This window comes from Microtus pennsylvanicus, chromosome 11, assembly GCF_037038515.1.
Source record: "Microtus pennsylvanicus isolate mMicPen1 chromosome 11, mMicPen1.hap1, whole genome shotgun sequence".
In the NCBI taxonomy this organism is placed as follows: domain Eukaryota; kingdom Metazoa; phylum Chordata; class Mammalia; order Rodentia; family Cricetidae; genus Microtus; species Microtus pennsylvanicus.
Window position 1 is genome coordinate 51238995 of NC_134589.1, and position 20137 is coordinate 51259131.

The window sequence follows — 20137 nt, forward strand, 5'->3', positions numbered from 1 at the left end:
TGAGTGTGCATACTCACCGACCCTCACACACACACAAGTCACATGAGTGTGCATACTCACCGACCCTCACACACACACAAGTCACATGAGTGTGCATACTCACCGACCCTCACACACACAAGTCACATGAGTGTGCATACTCACCGACCCTCACACACACAAGTCACATGAGTGTGCATACTCACCGACCCTCACACACACAAGTCACGTGAGTGTGCATACTCACGGACCCTCACACACACACAAGTCACGTGAGTGTGCATACTCACCGACCCTCACACACACAAGTCACGTGAGTGTGCATACTCACCGACCCTCACACACACAAGTCACGTGAGTGTGCATACTCACCGACCCTCACACACACACAAGTCACGTGAGTGTGCATACTCACCGACCCTCACACACACACAAGTCACGTGAGTGTGCATACTCACCGACCCTCACACACACAAGTCACATGAGTGTGCATACTCACCGACCCTCACACACACAAGTCACGTGAGTGTGCATACTCACCGACCCTCACACACACACGTCACGTGAGTGTGCATACTCACCGACCCTCACACACACGTCACGTGAGTGTGCATACTCACCGACCCTCACACACACAAGTCACGTGAGTGTGCATACTCACCGACCCTCACACACACAAGTCACGTGAGTGTGCATACTCACCGACCCTCACACACACAAGTCACATGAGTGTGCATACTCACCGACCCTCACACACACAAGTCAGGCATGGTGGCAGGCAACCCCAGCACTTCTGGGGATAGAGACAGGTGGGTCTCTAAGTTCAGTAAAGAGACCCTTCTCTCAGAAACTAAGGTGGAGGGGGCCAGTGAGAGGGCTCAAAGGGTAAAGTCATCTGCTGCCACGCCTGACTACCTGAGTTTGACTCCTGAGACCCACGTGGCGTTAGAAGAGAACTGACTTCATCAAGTTGACTTCTGACATCCACACTCGCTATGCCGTGGCACACTCACACTCACACACGCAACATGCACACAAAATAAATTTAAAGTGTAAGTTAAAAATAAGATGGAGAATGATAGTTACCTGATGTTAACCTCTGCCCTCTGCATACACATGCATGCACACCCCTCCCATACACACACACGAGAAACATCTGAGTGCAAAACTCAATGGAGCTGTATGGTGTGATATGGGTGTTCAAGATATATCTGTACTTAGTGTCTTAGTTAGGTTTCTGTTGATATGATAAAGAACAAAAGCAGCCAGGCGGTGGCGGCGCACGCCTTTAATCCCAGCACTCAGGAGGCAGAGGTAGGCAGATCTCTGTGAGTTTGAGGCCAACTTGGTCTACAGAGCTAGTTCCAGGACAGGATCCAAAGCTACAGAGAAACCCTGTCTAAACAAACAAACAAACAAACAAAAAGATCAAAGCAACTTGAGCTGGCATCATGACACACATCTTTCATTCCAGCACTCGGGAGGCAGAGGTAGGAGGAACTTGATGTATTTAAGGCCTGCCTGGTCTACATAGTGAATTCCAGGATAGCCAGGGCTACATAGATAGTCTCAAGTTAAACAAAAAGGAACTTTCATTTGGCTCACATATCCCAGTCATAGTCCGTCGATGGAAGCCAAGACAGTAACTCAAGGAAGGAACTGAAGCAAAGTCACAGAGGAACACGGCTACCTAGCTTGCTCCCCTGCCCTGCTCAGCTTCCTTTCTTCTACACCCCAGGACCACTTGTCCAGGCCCTCCCACATCAATCACCAACCAAGGAAATACCCCCCCAGACTTGCCTACAGGCCAGTCTGATGGGGAGCAATTTCTCACTTGAGGTTCCTTCTGCCCAGGTGACTCTAACTTGTGACACGCTGACAAAAGAATTAATGAACACATTTCGTTTCCACGAGGTTCTTTTTTAGGGGGCAGCAGGAAGGTCTCACCGTGTAGCCCATGCTGGACTTGGAGAAGCATCCTCCTGCTTCAGTCTGCGTGCCTCTAGATTTCAGGGGTGCACCACCCCTGCCAACTCAGTTACCAGAAAACAAACCCCAAGTGTGGTAGCCCTCACCTATAAAGCAGCACCTGAGAGACAGAGGCATGGGGCTGGGGAGATGGCTCAGAGGTTAAGAGCACTGGCTGCTCTTCCAGAGGTCCTGAGTTCAATTCCCAGCCACCACATGGCAGCTCACAATCATCTGTAATGAGATCTGGTGCCCTCTTCTGGCACAAAATACTGTATACACACTAAAACAATAAATCTAAAAAATAAGAATAAGAATAGAGAGACAGAGGCAGCACAGCAGGAGTTCAAGGCTACTTGCAACTCTCTCTCAGAAAAAAAACAAAATAACACATCACCCCCTACCCCCTCCCCCATTGCTGGGTCTTTGCTCAGTGGTCTAGCTTTCCAAGCACCTATGAGACTCTGGGCTTCATCCCCAGCACTGCAAATCTTAAAAAGCAAACCAACAAAGCCCACTAGACTTCTAAGTACAGTGTAGCCAGCAGAGCTTCCCAACATCCCTCTGGGAACGATGGTGCAGCATGCGAGCGGCTCTGCCGGGGCACTTGATTATGGTGCTCAGGACCAGAGGTTCCAGCCTGAGTCTAGCTAAGGACATCAGTGCTGGAGTGACACACTTGCAAAGTGTGGAGTAATGTTTAATCCCAGCTAGATCAGACAGACTTTGAAGAGGCAGCTATCCAGCTCTGGGTCACTGCCTGGATGACTGACCTTGGGCAAGTTACCCACCTCTTAGTGACCCCCTTCCTCACCTGTAAAATCAGGATGGTAACAGCACCTTAGATCCCTGTGGCAGAGCACTCACCTCTTGTTGAGATAACCTTGGCCAACACTGTGAGATCCACACTGTAAAACAATAGCAACACATAACAAACAGGGACAAGCCACCGGACCAGCAGGGCAGTGTAGGCCTGTGATCCTCTCACTGAGAGGCTGTGGCAGGAGAATCACTGGGGGTTCCAGGTTAGTCTGAGTCACATGGTGAGACTGTCTCAAAACCAAAACAAACACAAAAGAGTTAGCAGACCACTTAGTGAGAACACATTTCTTTCTCTGGATAAAGTTTCTCATGCTAAAAACTTAGAATTCTTTAAATTTGTATGCCTTGGGCACTTTGAATTTGCATCCTAAAATAAAATTTAAAAGGAAAGGGAATAGGGAGGGGATGGATAGCTTAGTGATAAAGCCCCCATCCAACATACAGGAGGCCCTGGGCCCTGTTACCAAAAATTCAAAACAAAACAGATCCCCATTGCCAGCAGTGTCCAGCCTGACCCCCAGTTAAGAGGTGCTGCTCTACTGAATTTTCACTGTCGTGGCACCCCTCTGCCTGCTCTGTCATGAAATCCCTCCCAACATCCTCTTTTTGCCTGGGGATAAAAGAGTCCCTAAATCAAGAGGGCAGCAGATATAAGTATTTGAGTGGGGGTAGTCCCCCACTCTTCCTCCCCGCCTTCTCCCTCCCTTCTATCTCCTGGCGCCTATAATCACCAGGCGGTCTGAAGCTAAGTGGTAGTTTTGCCCACGATGGGGGGACTTGAAAACCACACCCCTCTCCCTGGGGCCCTCCTGGCCCTTCCCAACGTCCCAGTCTCCAGTATTGAGATGGGTCTGAAGGGGGCTTGGTGTTTCCCATGGTGTGGGTGCCGGAGACAGCGGGGGACTGAAAGAGGGACAGGTATGGGGGTCAACGGGGGGAAAAAGGGCAGACTGGCATGAATGGAGGGGGAGATAAACCCTCAGACCAGGGAAGGGAGAGGATCCTGCTGCCTAGGTGGGAAGTGGATTTCTCATGTCTCCTCAGGGCCACCTGAAGATTTTGCAGAGACTACTGCAAAATGGAAAGATGGAAGCTTGTGCTAAAAGTGTAAGGATTTCAAGATGGTGACAGCAGATCACCACCTCAAGCACTGGGGTGCCTTTGAGCTGCAGAGGGATTTGGAGGGGTGTCTCTCTACAGCTCAGACCATATCCCGGGGAATGGTGCTGCCACCAACATCCCTCACTCTCTTCTAGCACCTTACTCTAGGGCTGTGGTGGGCGGCGTAGGGGAGCTGAACCCTGACCTTCCCCCTCCAACCCTTCTTCCTCTTCTGATTTCCCCCTTTAGGCCTGGAACCTGCATCCCCTCCAGAGCCCAGCCCAGCTGTAGCCCCCATTGTGACCGGGGGACTGTCCTCCCCAGGGGCTGGTGCCTACTTAAGCCGGAAAGCTCGACTCTCCTTCCGGCACCAGCTGCATGACGTGGCATCAGCCAATGACTCTACCATCTGAAAGGGACAACCGGGGGGTGAACTTTACTCCAGGAAGTCTTAGCAACCTTCTGTCACCACATTTCTCAGTGCTCCCAAGTCTGCCATGACCTCATTAAATTTGTTCAGAGTCGCCAAGTGTTGTGTTGAGTGTTGGTGAGGGTGACTGGAAATGGACTAGGTCTGGGTTACAAGTCTGAGACAGAAGTGGATGATAAAAGGGAATGCTGGATCCAAGGTAGATCCCAAGTATAACTAATAGGAAGGTTAAGTTTGCTGAAATCCCCCCCCCAAAAAAATAGAAAAAGCCGGGTGGTGGTGGCCCCTGTCTTTAATCCCAGCTCTTAGGAGGCAGAGGCAGGCAAATCTCTGTGAGTTTGAGGCCAGCCTGGTCTATAAAACTAGCTCCAGGACAGCTAAGGCTGGTACACAGAGAAACCCGTCTTGGAAAGAAAAAAAAAATGTTTGCTGAAATCAGGCTTCGGAGTTGAATGTGTCAAAAGGGGAAGTTGGGGCCTGGACAAGACAGGAAACAGAATTAAATTTTGTTTTGTTTTTTGAGACAGGGTTTCTCTGTGTAGCCTTGGCTGTCCTGGAACTCACTCTGTAGACCAGGCTGGCCTTAAACTCATAGAGATCTGCCTGTCTCTGTCTCCCAAGTTACAAGATTAAAGGCATGTGCCACCACGACCCAGCTAAGAGTTTATTATCTGGTGTTGGGAGGTGACTCAGTGGGTAAAGACGCATTGCTGCATAAAGTCTGAAGACCTGGGTTTGATCACTGCGACCCTTGTAAAAACCCAGGTGCCCAAAGTACAGCTGTAATTCCAGCACTCCTGGAGAGATGGGAAGTGAAGACTGTATGAAGCATAGGAAGAAACAAATTAGACCTTGCCTTAACAAGGTAAAGAGAATCAATTCCAGAAAGTTTTCCTCAGACTTCCACGTGTGCCGTGGCATAAATGTGCGTGCGCAAACATACACATACACACACACACACACACACACACACACACACACACACGAGATAAAACCTTTAAAAGTCTTAACTTAGAAGAAGGAGGGAAAAGAATGTAAGAGATGGAGAATGGGAAGAAATGCTTTTGGCAGCATGGTCTTTGAACTCATAAACCCAGAGAAGTTGAACAAGATCAAGTCAGTCAAAATCCCAGCAAGAATGGAAGAGGCGCTCAGAGTCCCCACTCCTAGCTGAGGAGCTATTGGCAATTGTTGGCTGCTAGGGAGTCAATTTTCTCTGGGGTGAGGCCCCTGGTATGCTACCCATGCGCATGTGCATCCCGGCAACACTAACTGGATGCACTATCTATCTACCTACCTACCTACCTACCTACCTGCCTGTGTCTGTGTGTCTGTCTAGATAGGTATAGCCATATATTACATGAAAATGGAAGAGGGACATATGGGGGGAGGGTCCAAAAGGAACAATGGGGAGTGGGTATGATCAAGATATATTGTATAAATGTATGAAACTGTCAAAGAATAAATTAGAATATCCTTTAAAGAATGTAGTGTCTACTCCTGCTAGTCAGTGACGATGACTTGTCAATGCATCAGGAAGAATTCCTTCTTTTCATGAGTTGACTTTCTAGTATGGACAATAGATAACAAAAAGCAAGCAGGCTCGCAGGAGATAGCAATTAGGAGGAAAATTAAACAGGGTAATGTGAGAACGGGCCGGGGGCTCACTGGGTAGCCCTGGCTGGCCCCAAACTCAGAACCACCTGCTTCCGCCCAGTATTAAAGGCGAGTTCTGCACCTGGCCTGATCCTGAGAACTGTGCCAGAGAAGCAACGCGGGCTCATGATTACAAACATCTAAAGGATCACGTAAGGGCAGGCCCGGATGAGGGCAGGGACTTGGAGATGGCTATATACTCTCAGAAAATTTTCAGAGCTGAACTGTTAGGTTAAGTTCAAGAGAGAGAGCTTAGGGAGAACAGGTATGGGCATGAAAATCTAAAGTATTTTTAGTTAAATGTTTAGAGTCAGAGATCCCTTTTCTGCTCTTTTCACTTAATTAGGCCCTTACCGCTTGTGGTGGTTTATATTGTTAACTTCATGGAAAATAAACCCCTGGGCGTATCTGTGGAGGAGTTTCTAGGTTAGGTTAACGGAGGTGGAGAGAGCCATCCTTAAATGTAGGTTGTACCATTCCATGGGCTGGAGTCCCAGAATAAATAAACACAGTCAAGTGGCACTGCTTCCTGCTCATGGGTACAGGGTAACCAGTGGCTTCACACTGCAACCGTGCCCTCTCTGCCGTGATAATCTCAGACTGTGCTGTAATCAACCTTCCCCAGTTTGCTCATTAGGGTATTTTGTCTTCCTCTCCCCTTCCTTAGGGATGAGAGATTCCATAGGAACCATCCTTCCTACCCTCTGAACTATTCCATAACAGGCTCTGTAAATGCGGCTCCTATGGTTCCCTGACCAATGGACTAGAGAAAGTAAGACTGGAAAGATGGAGCCACTGAGCACCTCTGAGTTCCCTTAGGTCCTTGGTTTGAACAGGGACAGCTCTAAAGGGACTTAGCCCATTCTCAGCCTCAAGATGACAGTGGCTTACAAAAATGGCCAAAAGCACTCCTTATGGCTGCCAGCTAGCATCTACCTTAATTTCCACTTGTAGACAAGGCTCACCTCTTTCCCCAAAGACAAAGAAGTCACATTGCTGTGTGATGACTAAGTGACGAGGGAAAGAGACCAAGAGGCTAGCATGGGGGGAAGTTTAGCCTCCGGGTCAGCAGTCACCATGATATCTACATCAGGGAAGGTGACCGCAGTCTAAGTTGAACTTAAGACACTGCTGCAGCCCCAATATCAACCACATTCTGGTGGCTCGGGTACCTGGGTATGCAGAGTAAATATGATCTACAGAAAAAGATTCAGAAACCACTCCTGACGAGATATATTGGTACACATCGGTGAACTGGGCACTCAAGAAGCAAAGGCAGGAGGATTACCACAAGCTCAAGGCCAGCCTGAGCTATGAGAGATCTAGTCTCAAAAAAGAAAAACAAAGGGGTTGGAGAGATGGTTCACCAGTTAAGAGCAGTGATTGCTCTTTCAGAAGACCAGCGTTCAACTCCCAGCACCCACATGGCAGCTCACAACTGTCTGTAACTCTAGTTGCAGAGGACCCGACACTCTCATACAAATATACATGCAGATAAAACACCAATGCACATAAAAATCAAGAATTAAAGAAAACCTAACCAACCAAAAATAATTCAATCATCATCATCATAATAGAAGAACAGAGCGTTTATAAATCTCCCTCATCACCTCTCTAGTTCCCACCAACCTCAGGACAGTAGTTTGCACAAAAGAATGGACTAACCAAGTTCAAGCTTGAAGTCAAGAAAAGAACCCCAAAACAGAAACATCTCTTTGCAAAACTGTTTATTAACTTTTGCATCAGTATGAGTATCTCTTATACCCTAGCACACTAGGATTCAGGGAGGTGGTAAAGTAGCAATGGTGAATTTGGGTATCTGGTCTCCCAAAAGAACCTGCCGCTCTACCCCAGATTCTTGAATGGCTGCCAAGCGGATCACTCCTCCGCTGGAGCCATCCCGTTCCATGGCCAGAGCGAGAGCTGTAGATAAAAGGAGGAAATGGTTTGGAGTTAGGTGCTGAGAATATGGCAAGGAATAAGGAATCTTGGCATGGCTTGGGTAATGAGGGCTGAGGTTCACAGGCCTAGAAGCCCAAATTCTCACCATTGGCAGTGAACTGCAGACATTCGTCCTTGGTCATGCCTTCCCGGTAGGTAGCATCAACGTAGCCGTAGATATATGAGCTCCCAGAGCCTCCAATGGCAAAGGACTGCCTTACCATCATACCCCCCATGGGAACTGAGTATACCTGCCCGAGGGAGGGAGGAGAAAAGCCATCAGCTGTACCCCACACATGTGCATTCCCCTGCCCCTTTTTATTTTGGTTTGGAGAAAGTTTATGGCAAGGTACAGACAGAAAGAGAAAACAAAAAATGGCTGGCAAAGTGCCTGCTGGGCAAGCAAGAGTATCTGATTTAAATCTCTGGCATATGTAAAAGGCAGGCATGTCTGTTCTTGCAGTGGGAGAAGGGGCAGAGTGGAAGAGCTCTAAGGCTCACTGGCTAGGCAGCCTCGCTATAAGGTGAGCTCTGTGTTCAGTGTGAAGTGGAGAGACTAGAAGACCCTCCCAGGAGACCCCTGACCCCTGGCATCCACACAAAGGCCTCTGCATCTACATGCAGACACCCACAGGAATATATGAACAGGACGGTAGGATGGACAGACAGACACACGGAATGGCTGAGGAGCGTGGAGCATCGAAGGTGTGACTCCAGTGCTCTGGCGGGAGGGCCTAACCTGCCCTCCTTCTTGAGGGTCCCAGCCTGCAATGATGATCCCTGCCATCAGGTCCTCTCGGTAGCGGTAACACATCTCCTTAAAGAGACTGGCGGCTGTGTGTACTAGTGGAGGCTCATTCAGCTCGATACTAGAAGGTGGGGTTGGAAGGTCAGAGGAGGCAGTATCAGAACCTGGAGGCAGGCCTCTGGGTGCCCTATGTTCCAGATCCCTTAGGATGTTTGTTCCTCCCCTGCCCAAAAGCACCTGTGGAAACCAAGCTGGTAAGTGACAGCATCGGCTACGGCCTGGGTATCAGCTGCTGAGCCCGAGCGGCAGCAGAAGATATGGTCATGGATAGGGGTCAGCTTGTCAGTCACTCGGTTGGCAATGTAGGACCTGCGGGATGGCGGAACAGTGAGAAGGCCCCCACTTGCCTCCCTCCAGCTTCAGGGAGAAATCCTGGTAGTACCCGTCAGTTCTTCTGGAAATGAAATAGGGTGATTGGGGGCCAGACCTCCAATTTTACCAAAAGGTGCGGGAAACTGGAAGCAGCAGAATTGGGAACAAATCTTTATCTCCAGGTAGAGGAGAAACGTCTCTTCCCACAGTGGTCTGAGGACGGTAAGGACGGACCGGTGGGCAGAATGGGGTATATGGATGGGGTGGGGGACACAGGAAGACTTTTTCTGTTTTGAGCTCACCCAGTGGTTGTTCTAGAGTCGGCGCCTAGGACCACGCCCCCATCAAACTGCACAGCCATGATCGTGGTCTGGGAAAAAGAAGAGCGTAAGAAGGGTGAAGCTGAGCTTTGCCGCCTTCTCGAGATGCACTAACCTCAGTGACTCCTCACCCGGATTCTATAATACAAAATTCGTGCCCCGCGGACCCATTAGAAAATCTTACGAGGGCTTAACGCTTCAAATGTAAAAAATCCAATCCTCAAACCCCAGGATTCAGAATCGTACGCTCGGTTCACCGTTCACCTCTCACCACGAAAGGTACCACCCCACTCCAGCATCCAAAGAACCCTTCTCCATCTCGCAAGACAACACTGCCCTCTCCAACGCACGAAGCTTTCCCTCGCGTCAGGCCTACTCCGACTCTCTCCTCACCCCTGTGGAGACTTCCCGGTTTTCCCAGTCTGGGGTAAGAGCCTCCGGCCCAAAAGCCGGTGCAGAGCCCCCGCCGTGAAGAGCTAAGGCGGCCGCCATCTTCCCCTTCTACTGCTGCCACCAAGCAACTGTCGTAAAGCGCTCCGTCACTCTCTTAAGTACGGCTCCGCGGCTTTCTGGGCGGGAAGCGAGGCTGAAGGGGACGGCGGAAGGGAACGTAAGGCGCGTACGGACCGGCCGCGTGCGACCGTGAACACTTACGGCAGTGTGTCAAGTTACAAAAAACGGGGTAGGTACAGGGAGGTGAGGCGGGGGCGGGGCCTCTTACAGACGCGCCCACCCAGGGACCTGCTAGCGCCCCAGGCTGAAGACAGTTGTAACTACAGCCCAACTTCAGAGATTTGTGTGCAGTGTCCAAAGGCTGGACATGCTAGAACCTGATTGTGTCCTGGTTGAAAGAGCCCACGAGATAGAGTATCATTTGTAATCGTTGGGGCATGTTTTCATTCCTCTTGAGTACAAACTTAGCAGTGTACGCTCGGAGTTGATTTTCTGGGTCTTTTGAAGAAGCTAGAATTGTTTTCTGGAGCATCTGTACATTTGACAACCACACCTGCCGTATCCACCTTCATGCGATAGCACCGGTATCCCCCCCCCCATCCAATTATCGTCTGTCTGTCTGTCCGTCCATTCCATCTTTCTGTCTGTCTGTATTATATTTTTTTAATCATAACTATTCTAGTGTATGTGAATGTGAGCTTGTGATTTTGATTTTTTTCCCGAATAATTATTAGTTAAGCATATTTCTATGGCTAGTGAGCCATTTGTGTATCTTCTTGGAGCAAATGTCTATTCAAGGTTTGCTCATTTTTTAAAAAAAGGTATACTTAGGAGTTGGAGCACTGACTTCTTCTCCAGAGGACCCTGGTTCAGTTCCCTGTACCCACATAGCAGCAAGCAACCATCTTTAATTCTAGTTCAAGATGGGATTTGACACCCATAGCAAAACACCAATGAACATAAAATAAAAAAAACTTTAAAAAAGAGTTACTTGGGGGCTGGAGAGATGGCTCAGTGGTTAAGAGCATTGCCTGCTCTTCCAAAGGTCCTGAGTTCAATTCCCAGCAACCACGTGGTGGCTCACAACCATCTGGAATGAGGTCTGGTGCCCTCTTCTGGCCTGCAGACATATACACAGACAGAATATTGTATGCATAATAAATAAATAAATATTTTTAAAAAAGAGTTACTTGGTGTTTTGTTTGTTTTTGTTTTTTGTTTGTTTTTCAAGACAAGTTTTCTAGTAGCTATGAAACCAATCCTAGAACTCGTTCTGTAGACCAGTCTGGTTTTGAACTCAGAGATCCGCCTGCCTCTGCCTCCTGAGTACTGGGATTAAAGGCCTGCACCACCATCACCAGGCAAGCAGGGTTTTGTTGTTGTTTTGGTTTCTTGAGACAGGATTTCTCTGTATAGTTGTCCTGGAACTCACTCTGTAGACCAGGCTGACCTCAAACTCAGAGACCTACCTGCCTCTGACTCGTCCTGGGTCCTGGGTCCTGGGTCCTGGGTCCTGGGTCCTGGGTCCTGGGTCCTGGGTCCTGGGTCCTGGGTCCTGGGTCCTTTGATGGCAAGGACCTTGAAACACTTTATACTTGTGGCACTGAATGTGGCTCTGGCCGGTACCTCAGCCACAAGGTTGGAATGGCAGAAAGCTAAGGAATGGGTTACATCTAGCCGGCAAAGCCACGGCTTTAATCCTACTGATATTGCTTGGTAAATTGAAGACTCATGTGTTCAGAAAAAGAGAGAGATATAGTAAAGAGAGATTCAAAGACAATGAAAATTTCTAAATGGCTTACTGTGTGTTAAAAATATATGCAGGCTAAAAGTTGAAGTTCTTAAAGTAAAAAAAAAAAAGGAAGAGAGTTGTTGGGTGTGGTAGTACACACCTTTAATCCCAACACTTGGGAGGCAGAGGGAGATTGACCTCTGTGACTTCAAGGTATGGTAGCACTGCCTTTAATCCCAGTGCCTAAAAGGCAGAGACAAACAGTTCTCTGTGAGTTCAAGGTGTAGTAGCGTACACCTTTAATCCCAATGTCCTGGGTCCTGGGTCCTGGGTCCTGGGTCCTGGGTCCTGGGTCCTGGGTCCTGGGTCCTGGATCCTGGGTCCCAGCAATGAAAGTGTGAAAGACTTTCTTCCAAGGAGCTGACCAAGCCCAGGGCCAGGGTTATGAGTTATGCAGGTACCTAACTGCATAGCGCACCCCAAATGCAGATACCCACAAGTATAGCAAGTCTCAAGTATGACGTGAACTGTTTGTAAATGGTTGGGGCATGGAGATTCATTCTGTGATTCTGCGAGTGACAGAAGCGTTCTACAAAGCCTCATTTGCAGACTCCACCCAAAGTTCCACTGTGCCAGGCAGCATTTCCCAGGAGAGTCGTAGGCTGCTGTGTTCATTCTTTTCTGAACCAAACCCAAGAGGAGCAGGAATGGGGACATTTTTCATATTTTTCTTTTTTCTCCTTCTTGTAGGACTGAGATTAAACTCAGGGCCTTGTGCATGTGAGACAAATGCTCTGTCACAGAGTTGTACCCAAATCAGTTTTCTGTTTAAATATCAAACATCTGTAGCTTATCAGGCTACCTCCCTTGACTATGGTGCAAATGGCCAATAAGAAACCTGTTTAGCATCTCAGACAAGAGTAAGCCCTAAACACCAGGATGGGAAGTATATGTGTCTGAGAAAGCCAGCATCAACCTTTGTGGGTCCATTAGCTGTAACCTCTGTCAAACTTTAAGCTAAGTAAGAAAATACAGAGAATTTGGATTGGAATTTGGGTACACTCTAACCTCAGCTCTCTTGGTGTATTAGTGATGGAGGAGGGTTATCTTTCTATCTGTTGCTTTCATTGGTTAATTAGTAAAGAAAACTGCCTAGGCCCATTTGATAGGCCAACCCTTAGGTGGGTGGAGTAAATAGAACAGAATGCTGGGAGAAAAAAGCCGAGTCAGCCAGTCCCCATGATTCTCTCACTCCAGACAGACGTAGGTTAAGATCTTTCCTGGTAAGCCAGCTCGTGGTGCTACACAGCATATTAGAAATGGGTTAATCAAAGATGTGAGAATTAGCCAATAAGAGGCTAAAACTAATGGGCCAGGCAGTGTTTAAAAGAATACAATTTCCGTGTAATTATTTCAGGGCATAAGCTAGCCATGCGGGCGGCTGGGTGCAGGGGATGCAGCCCCACCGCTCGTATCACTACATATTAGTCCAGTGTTCTTTGCTATACTGAAATATTCAGTCAGGCTGCTCTATTTAACTGACAGATTTAGAGGCTAAAAGGCCAAGGTCAGGCAGGCTCATATATGGGCCTTTGGATAGACTGTTGGCAGGTGGCATTATGGCAGGTGTATGACATGGAGGAGGAAGAGTTCACACCATAAGACAGCAAGCCAGACAGTGATTGGGGTCCCATGAGAACTATCTTAATCCCTCCCAAAGGCAGCACCCTCCATGATCAAGTGCCACCTCACATACCACATTGTCAAGGACCAGGTTGTCAATAACGACCCCTGGGGGGAACTTTCAAACCATAGCTCAACCACAAGTCAGTTTTTCTGTCATCTGCCTCAGGCTCCCTAATACGAAGCCTCCTCTATTTTGAAATGAGAATAAAACTTCTCTCACCACATTGCTATGATAAAAAGATAATAGACATAAAATAGTGTGGAAATTGTAGTTGTTAGAGTACAGTGCCACTGGTCCTCTATCATGTTTGTTCTTCCTTTCCATAGTACAGTTCTTTATGATTTACTTTTATTTTCTGACTATGAGTGTTTGGCAGCATATGTGTCTGTGCATTGAGTGTGTCTGATGTCCATGGAAATGAGAAGTGGACATTAGATCTGGACTAGTGGATGTGAGCTCCCATGTGGATTCTGAGAACTGAACCTGGGTCTTCGGCAAGAGCAGCAGTGCCCTTCACCACTGAACCATTTCCCTAGCGCCATGGTAGTTCTTTCCTTAGCAAGATGTAAGGGTTTTCCCTGTGATTCAACTGCCTACATGCAATTTAGCTGCTCCATGTAGACAGCATTTCCTAAATCACTTTTAACATCAACTAGTCATGAGTCTAAAATAAGAGGAATAATCAACTGTCATGACCTGGAAGTATAATGTTATAGAAGTAGCTGTGGTGACAGCTTCCTCATGGCTGGATTCACGAGAGTCCAGCAGGGAAATTTCTGCCCTCACTCACCTTTCTGAAATGCAAGTTGGACCTACACTGGGTCACAGTAAAAGAAAGAGTTAAGAATCCTGGTCACGTATTAGAGCCATTCCTTTTGACAATCTTTTAACATTACAGTAGAATGCTTTTAAAGGTAATGTCAAAGCTGGAGAGAGCACTTTGTGGTTAAGCACACTGACTGTCCTTCCAGAGGACATCAGGTTCAATTCCCAGAAACTACACTTGGCTCACAACCATCTATTACTATAGTTCCAGAAGATTCAATGCCATTTTCTGACTTCTGTGGGCAATAAGAAAAGATGGTGTACCCAGACACCCTGACAGACAAAACAACAATACACATAAAATAGACGAATTCTTTTTAGGAAAAGCATAAAGGATAACATTAGTGGTAGTCATTCTCTGTCCTTGCCTATCAGGATGGGTGTGTGGCCTCTAATGACTGAGAAGGAAATGCACATCCTCCTGAGCCTAACCCTCAGCCCCAGATCCAGGATATTATGGGCCAAGAGCATGTATTTTCATAGCTGACTCTTCAGTTGGTCTTGGTCTTACAGGCACCCATATGAGAACTATAAAGACTGACAATGAAGAGTGGCTGGCTATGAGAGAATTTGAAATTAAAGGGGGATATGAAAAATACGAAAAATGGAAAAGAAGTATTCATTGCAATGGACGCCGTCTTCAAGATTGGATAAAGGCATGCTGGTGGTAGATAGCTCCGTGTTGCCTGGGTAAGATGGTGAATTAAATGGATACCTGCATTACAAGATTGCCCCACAGTTCCTCTCCCAGGTCGTTGTGTCACACTTGTTCTTCAACAGCTGAGTATCATGGGTCAGACCTGTCATCCCAGCACTTGGGGATGCTGAGACAGGAGATTGCTCAGAGATCAAGGATGGCTTAGACTCTGTAGTGAGTTCCAGGAGAGGTTACAGAGTGAGGCCTGCCTCAACTCCACCTACACAAAAATAAAAGTAAAAGAAGAGAAATCATTTTGAAATAAGTTCTTAGTTCTTCACTTTTATCAACCTTGTAAACTGGGAAAACCAGGAGGTTTCCTTGATAGCTGAATCTATTTCTTATGATGTAGGGTACACAGATCTTTCTGGAATGTGTCTCAGATGGCCTATCCCTGTGTCATCCTCGCAGTAAAGGACACAAGTTTTCTCATTGAGTATTGGCTGAGCTGCATCCAAAGCATGGGGAGTACAGGTGTGAGCCCCTGGCCAGGGCAAGGCTGCACCTTCATAGCCTACCTGCAGTTACTACTGTGAAGGAGAGGAGTCTGTAGGAAATGATGCTGCAGCTAAGGGCTGGGATGGCTATCTCTGGCCTTAGGACTGAAAACCATGTCATGGAACAGTCTTCCCTGAGCTGGGTCATGGAGGACAGTTCTGACAATGTGTACAATGCAGCTATCTACAAAGGGAAAGAAGAGTATGAGAAACCAGCCCTCAGTGTGTCTGGAAGCTGTGGGTGATCAAGTGGCTTCCCTTGTTTGAGTTCATGTGAAAATCACCAGGACAGGAAAAGGGGATCTAAATGTTTCCTTGACTCATTGTGGGGCACATGGGGAGTAGTTTCGATGAAGACAGCTTGTATTTAACAAGGGTACATACAAACAAAAATTTCGAGAAGGTGGTTAGAAATACCTCACTCACAAACTAAAAGCAAAGACTCTCCCATCATTAACTCTCTGTCTTTCAGGAAGGACATCTACCAAGCAGACTTACCTAGGATAAGGGGACAGGTAATTATTCTGTTCTGATGTCTCAGACTATTGTCTATAAATTGTTTGTTTTCCATCTCTGTGCCTTTGTAAGTTTGAAAATTGACAAATTTGTGTTTGATCAAATTTGATTTATTCTGTGGTGCTTATATAGTTGTGATTTCCCAAGCATAAGAGGCCAGGGCTGCTTTGAGCATCAAAATACTTGAGATACAGGTGGGAACAAACATTGGGAGCCATCGAATAAATGATCTCTTCTGCTTTCAGAGGGAAAACCCAACAAGCCCAGAGTGAACAAAGAAAAACATAACTGCCCTGTGACCTTCTGCCATGATGTCTGAGGCCCTCATCTGAACATTGTTAGTTGTTCATCTCTGGCATGTTACTTTTAAAATTCAGTGATAATAAAAATGGATTTTATCATATGGCAACAACCCATGTAATGGAACCTGTCTAAGAAGAAACATATGGTATCGTGTATGGAGATAAATTCTGCTAACATCTGGGACAAGTGAATTATGACAGTGAAATCCTTGATTGAAGCTACCAGTCATACCAAAAGAGCTTCTAACCTATTGTCTCACCCCAGAATAACTGAAGCTGCCTGTCACATAGGAGCTTTTAATTCACCATCTTACCCAATAAATATGGAAGCCATCTACCACCAGAATACCTTTATCAGATCTTGGAGATGGCATCTATTGCAATGAATACTTCTTTTCTATTTCCCTGATTTTTCATATCCCCCTTTAATTTCAAATTCTCTCACAGTTAGCCACTCTTCATTGTCGGACTTTATACTTTTCATATGGGTGTCAGTAAGACCCCTGGCCCTGGCCCTGGGTCCTGGGTCCTGGGTCCTGGGTCCTGGGTCCTGGGTCCTGGGTCCTGGGTCCTGGGTCCTGGGTCCTGGGTCCTGGGTCCTGGGTTCAGAAGGAGAGTGCTCTGAGACCGTGCTGATGGCTCAGCGCTCCCCGCCTGCACCTGGGCAGCCGGCCGAATCAGGCTTAGGCAGGCGGAAGAGCGGGCGGATTCCTGCCGCCTTACAGAGATGTGTTTTCAGACTGCGCAGTGCTCTGCCTGTCAGATTTGGCTGTAACTTGGATGAAAAGAATTTCTGTGCTGCACGCTCAGTCTCAGAATTAAAGTGCTAAGTGTCGCTCCTACCTGGCGGCCCCAGAGCTAGCACAAAATGGTACGTCCTCCATTTTGAAATTTCAGCATATCCTGGGTCCTGGGTCCTGGGTCCCAGCCAGCCGAATACACAGAATTCTAGAGTTCAAAAGAGAGCAGATCTGGGCTGGACCGGTGGTGGCACACGCTTTTAATTCCAACGCTCAGGAGGCAGAGGCAGGCGGATCTCTGTGAGTTCGAGGCCAGCCTGGTCTACAAGAGCTAGTTCCAGGACAGACTCCAAAGCTACAGAGAAACCATGTTTCGAAAACAAAAAAGAAAAAAAAAAGCAGATCTGAGGTACAATTCCAGAGTTAGTATATGAAATGGTTAACCCTTTCTTGTTCACTAGTATGGGAGTGTGGACCAAGGAGACCTTTGATAACACTGTGTGGAGCCGAGTGCCTGTTTGGTGACACAGGCTGTAGGTGGGAGACAGAACACAAAGGGAGATGGACTTCCAGCGGAGGCAGAGTGGAACTCAGGTGTGCTGTGTTGCGTTTGCCTTTGCTGTGTGGAGCTCAGAGGACAGGTCTGGACTGGAGACTTGGCTTGGGGCTGGCAACTGAAGCCATGTTAGTCGCTGAAATGGGCTCTGGGGAATGAGTCGTTCAGATGCAGAGAACAGGGGTGACACAGCTTCCCACATTTCCCCGCTTAAGCTACGGTCAGTTCATCATACATAACGCCCTATGTCGACAGCTACTAAAGAATTCTTTATTCCTCATTGCTCCTTGCAGCTTCTTGAGGCTGAGGATGTGAGGATCTCACATCGCATACTCTACCCTGCTGGGGGCGCGCCTTAACCGGTGACCTCACGGAGGAGGAAGGCTAGCCAGGTGGCCCGGTCCTTGGTGCTTAGATCCCTCCCCACAACAACGCCTTTCTGGTCAGTCCGCTCACACCGCGGTCATCAAGCCAGCTGGAGCAGGCCGTGGCGGGTCAGCAGGCTCTGGGTTCGGTTGTAGACGTCCTCCAGTACTCGGGCGGCCCGGGCCAGGGCCACCCGCGCGTCCGCCTCTGTGGTTTCGGGACACGCCAGCTGGAGCAAGCGGCCGCGACTCGGGAGGGCGAGGATGGCCATGCGGGCGGCCTGGCGGATGAGCCATGGGTGGTGCTCAGCCAGCGCGGTGCTGTAGGCGTCCCCGCATTGCATGCCCGCGTCCGGACCTCCGAGCTTCCCTGTCGCCACCCTGTGGAGGCAGAGCTGCGACCAGCGCAGCGCGCGGTGCAGCAAAAGCAGCGTTCGAGAACCCGAGGCCCTGGCTTGGTCCCGGGGCGCGGTCCCGGGTAGCTCCAGTAGTCCTGCTTGCCGCTCCCACGTCGCCATAGTAGCCAGCGACGCGTAGTGCAAAGCATCTGGGCCACGCACACAAGCCTCGAGGGCGGTCACCTTGACGAAGGCTTCACTGGTGGCGAAGGCGAAAACAGAGCCAAGCGGGGTAAGGAACCTGTTTGGTGGTAGAAAGGTGGAGATGACTTGAGAAAGAGCAATCAATCCTTTGGAAGACTGCTTTGGGGAGGAAGACCACTCACCTAAGTAGTTCCCTCCATCCTGCCAGATACTGAGACAACTGCACATCCCCTTCGGGGCTCAAACAGGCCAGGAAGGGGCTCATCATGCGACCCAGCACCCCTTGAGGCCCCAGACAGGGAGGCTCTTCCTTCCCCGGGACCACCAGGGCTGTCAACTCTGGACCGATCTGGGAGGTAGACACAAGAGAGATGGGTGAAAAGCTCCTAACCTGCTCGGCCTACTATTGGGTTCTGAAAAAATTGGCCCTCCAGTTTAGCCGGGTTTCCTCCTGGTTCTTCTTATCATCTGAAGGGAGAGGGGACGAGAGAGGAGCCTCCTTTCCTTAGCTTCTCAGTCTGGGACCCCTGTTTTTTTGTTCAGAGCCCTTAGACTCTGGCCTCAACTCAAACGTACCTGGGAAGGTAGCGGTCCCTCCGGATTGCAGGACTGCACCCCGGGCCTGCAGCCTGTCAGGATACCGGAGGTGATCTGAAGCAAGGCGGTAAGGACTGGAGAAGGAGAAGGGGGCTCGAGTTCCCACAGGCTGGACTGCTGACTTCTCTGAGCCGGTAACACAAGAGGCCACTCATGAAAGAGTCGCACACTGGTGTAAAGAAATAACAGCGTGAGGATAGCGAAGGGAATTGCATGGCAGAACCAGCGTCCCAGGGCTGGGGATGTCAGTGAGACCCCCATGACCTTTGCTGGCACACCTCACCTAGCTGGGTGGTGGCTTTTGCCTGCCGTGGTGTCCAGAGGTGCAGATGGTTAATAATTAATCTATTAAGCCCCCCTCCCCTGTGTCCTTTGCCCCAGAGGCCAGAGCCTGGCGTGAGGAACCTAATGAAGATCTGGGGGATTTGGCATGTGACATGTTACCTTTACATGTGGGACTAACCTGTAATAAGAGGCAGCCTCTTATGGGTCCTGCCTTAACCCTGATTAGACCCTGAGGATAATGGGTCTTTGTAAATCTCAAGTGGGGACCAAGTAATAACACTGTGGGTGGAAAAGCTGATCCCAATTGCCCAATAACTCTTGCTGGGGGGCGATAGCAGCATTCTTCTTTTACATTCTTGTGATTTAATTTTTTTTTTGTTTTTTGTTTGTTTGTTTGGTTTTTGTTTCTTTTTTTTTGTTTTTTGAGACAGGGTTTCTCTGTGTAGCTTAGGAGCCTATCCTGGCATGACTTCATTTTTAAGCTCCACATTAACTTTTCCTTCACTAAAACAATCTTTACTCTCTACTACCATGGCAGGCCCTATACTAGATTCCCCAGAATATAAAAGTGTTTTCATGGCTGGCCATGGCCCAGGCTTTCGTGTAACCTTAGGTATTTGGGAGGCTGAAGTAGGAGTATAAAAGCACAAGGCCAGCCTGCGTTACTTATCTACACTCTGTCTTAAAAAATTTTAAAGTGTGAAAAGGGCCATTCCTACTCCAATAGCAACGTCTAGAGATGCTCACAAGGCCCAGCGTTTGACATACCGTTATCGGTCTCTCTAAAATACAGATTAATGAAAATGCTATCTGGAACTCCTGGTAACAGAATTGTTGATCTTTATTCCAAGAAGCTTGGGAAGGCACCAAAATCCATATGTGGCGTGTGTCCAAGCAGACTGTGAGGAGTTTGTGCTCTGAGACCTAAAGTCCTCATGACATTTCCTACAACAACAACGCTAGTAGGGTATAGGGTGATTCCGCTTGTGGTAAATGTGTTCATGAC

General features: G+C 48.3%; 3 protein-coding genes and 1 long non-coding RNA gene across 6 annotated transcripts; 2 read left to right on the forward strand and 2 right to left on the reverse strand.

Moving 5' to 3' along the window:
- Positions 1–3614: 3614 nt before the first annotated feature.
- Positions 3615–4283, forward strand: C11H17orf114 (chromosome 11 C17orf114 homolog). The gene is made up of 2 exons (XM_075990056.1): positions 3615–3687; positions 4120–4283. The coding sequence occupies exons 1-2, from the start codon at positions 3615–3617 to the stop codon at positions 4281–4283; spliced, it is 237 nt and encodes a 78-aa protein (XP_075846171.1).
- A 3383-nt stretch (positions 4284–7666) lies between these two features.
- On the reverse strand, positions 7667–9886 carry Psmb6 (proteasome 20S subunit beta 6). 2 transcript variants are annotated; one of them, XM_075991898.1, is made up of 6 exons: positions 9731–9886; positions 9320–9387; positions 8883–9014; positions 8637–8766; positions 8004–8148; positions 7667–7879 (listed from the first exon to the last, which is right to left on the reverse strand). In XM_075991898.1, the coding sequence occupies exons 1-6, from the start codon at positions 9827–9829 to the stop codon at positions 7737–7739; spliced, it is 717 nt and encodes a 238-aa protein (XP_075848013.1). In that variant the 5' UTR covers positions 9830–9886; the 3' UTR covers positions 7667–7736. The 2 variants fall into 2 exon arrangements, with proteins under 2 accessions (XP_075848013.1, XP_075848014.1); XM_075991899.1 differs by having other exon boundaries at positions 7667–7899.
- A 37-nt stretch (positions 9887–9923) lies between these two features.
- LOC142860524 (uncharacterized) lies at positions 9924–16535 on the forward strand. Of its 2 annotated transcripts, none has more exons than XR_012912359.1 (4): positions 9924–10019; positions 14548–14724; positions 15701–15743; positions 15990–16535. It is a non-coding gene; the product is annotated as an uncharacterized LOC142860524 (long non-coding RNA). The 2 variants fall into 2 exon arrangements; XR_012912358.1 differs by having other exon boundaries at positions 9937–10019; positions 14530–14724.
- Positions 16536–17745: 1210 nt separating this feature from the next.
- Positions 17746–19107, reverse strand: Gltpd2 (glycolipid transfer protein domain containing 2). Its single transcript, XM_075942389.1, has 3 exons — positions 18826–19107; positions 18432–18598; positions 17746–18346 (listed from the first exon to the last, which is right to left on the reverse strand). Exons 1-3 carry the CDS (start codon positions 19105–19107, stop codon positions 17809–17811), a joined length of 987 nt encoding a protein of 328 aa, XP_075798504.1. The 3' UTR covers positions 17746–17808.
- Positions 19108–20137: the final 1030 nt, after the last annotated feature.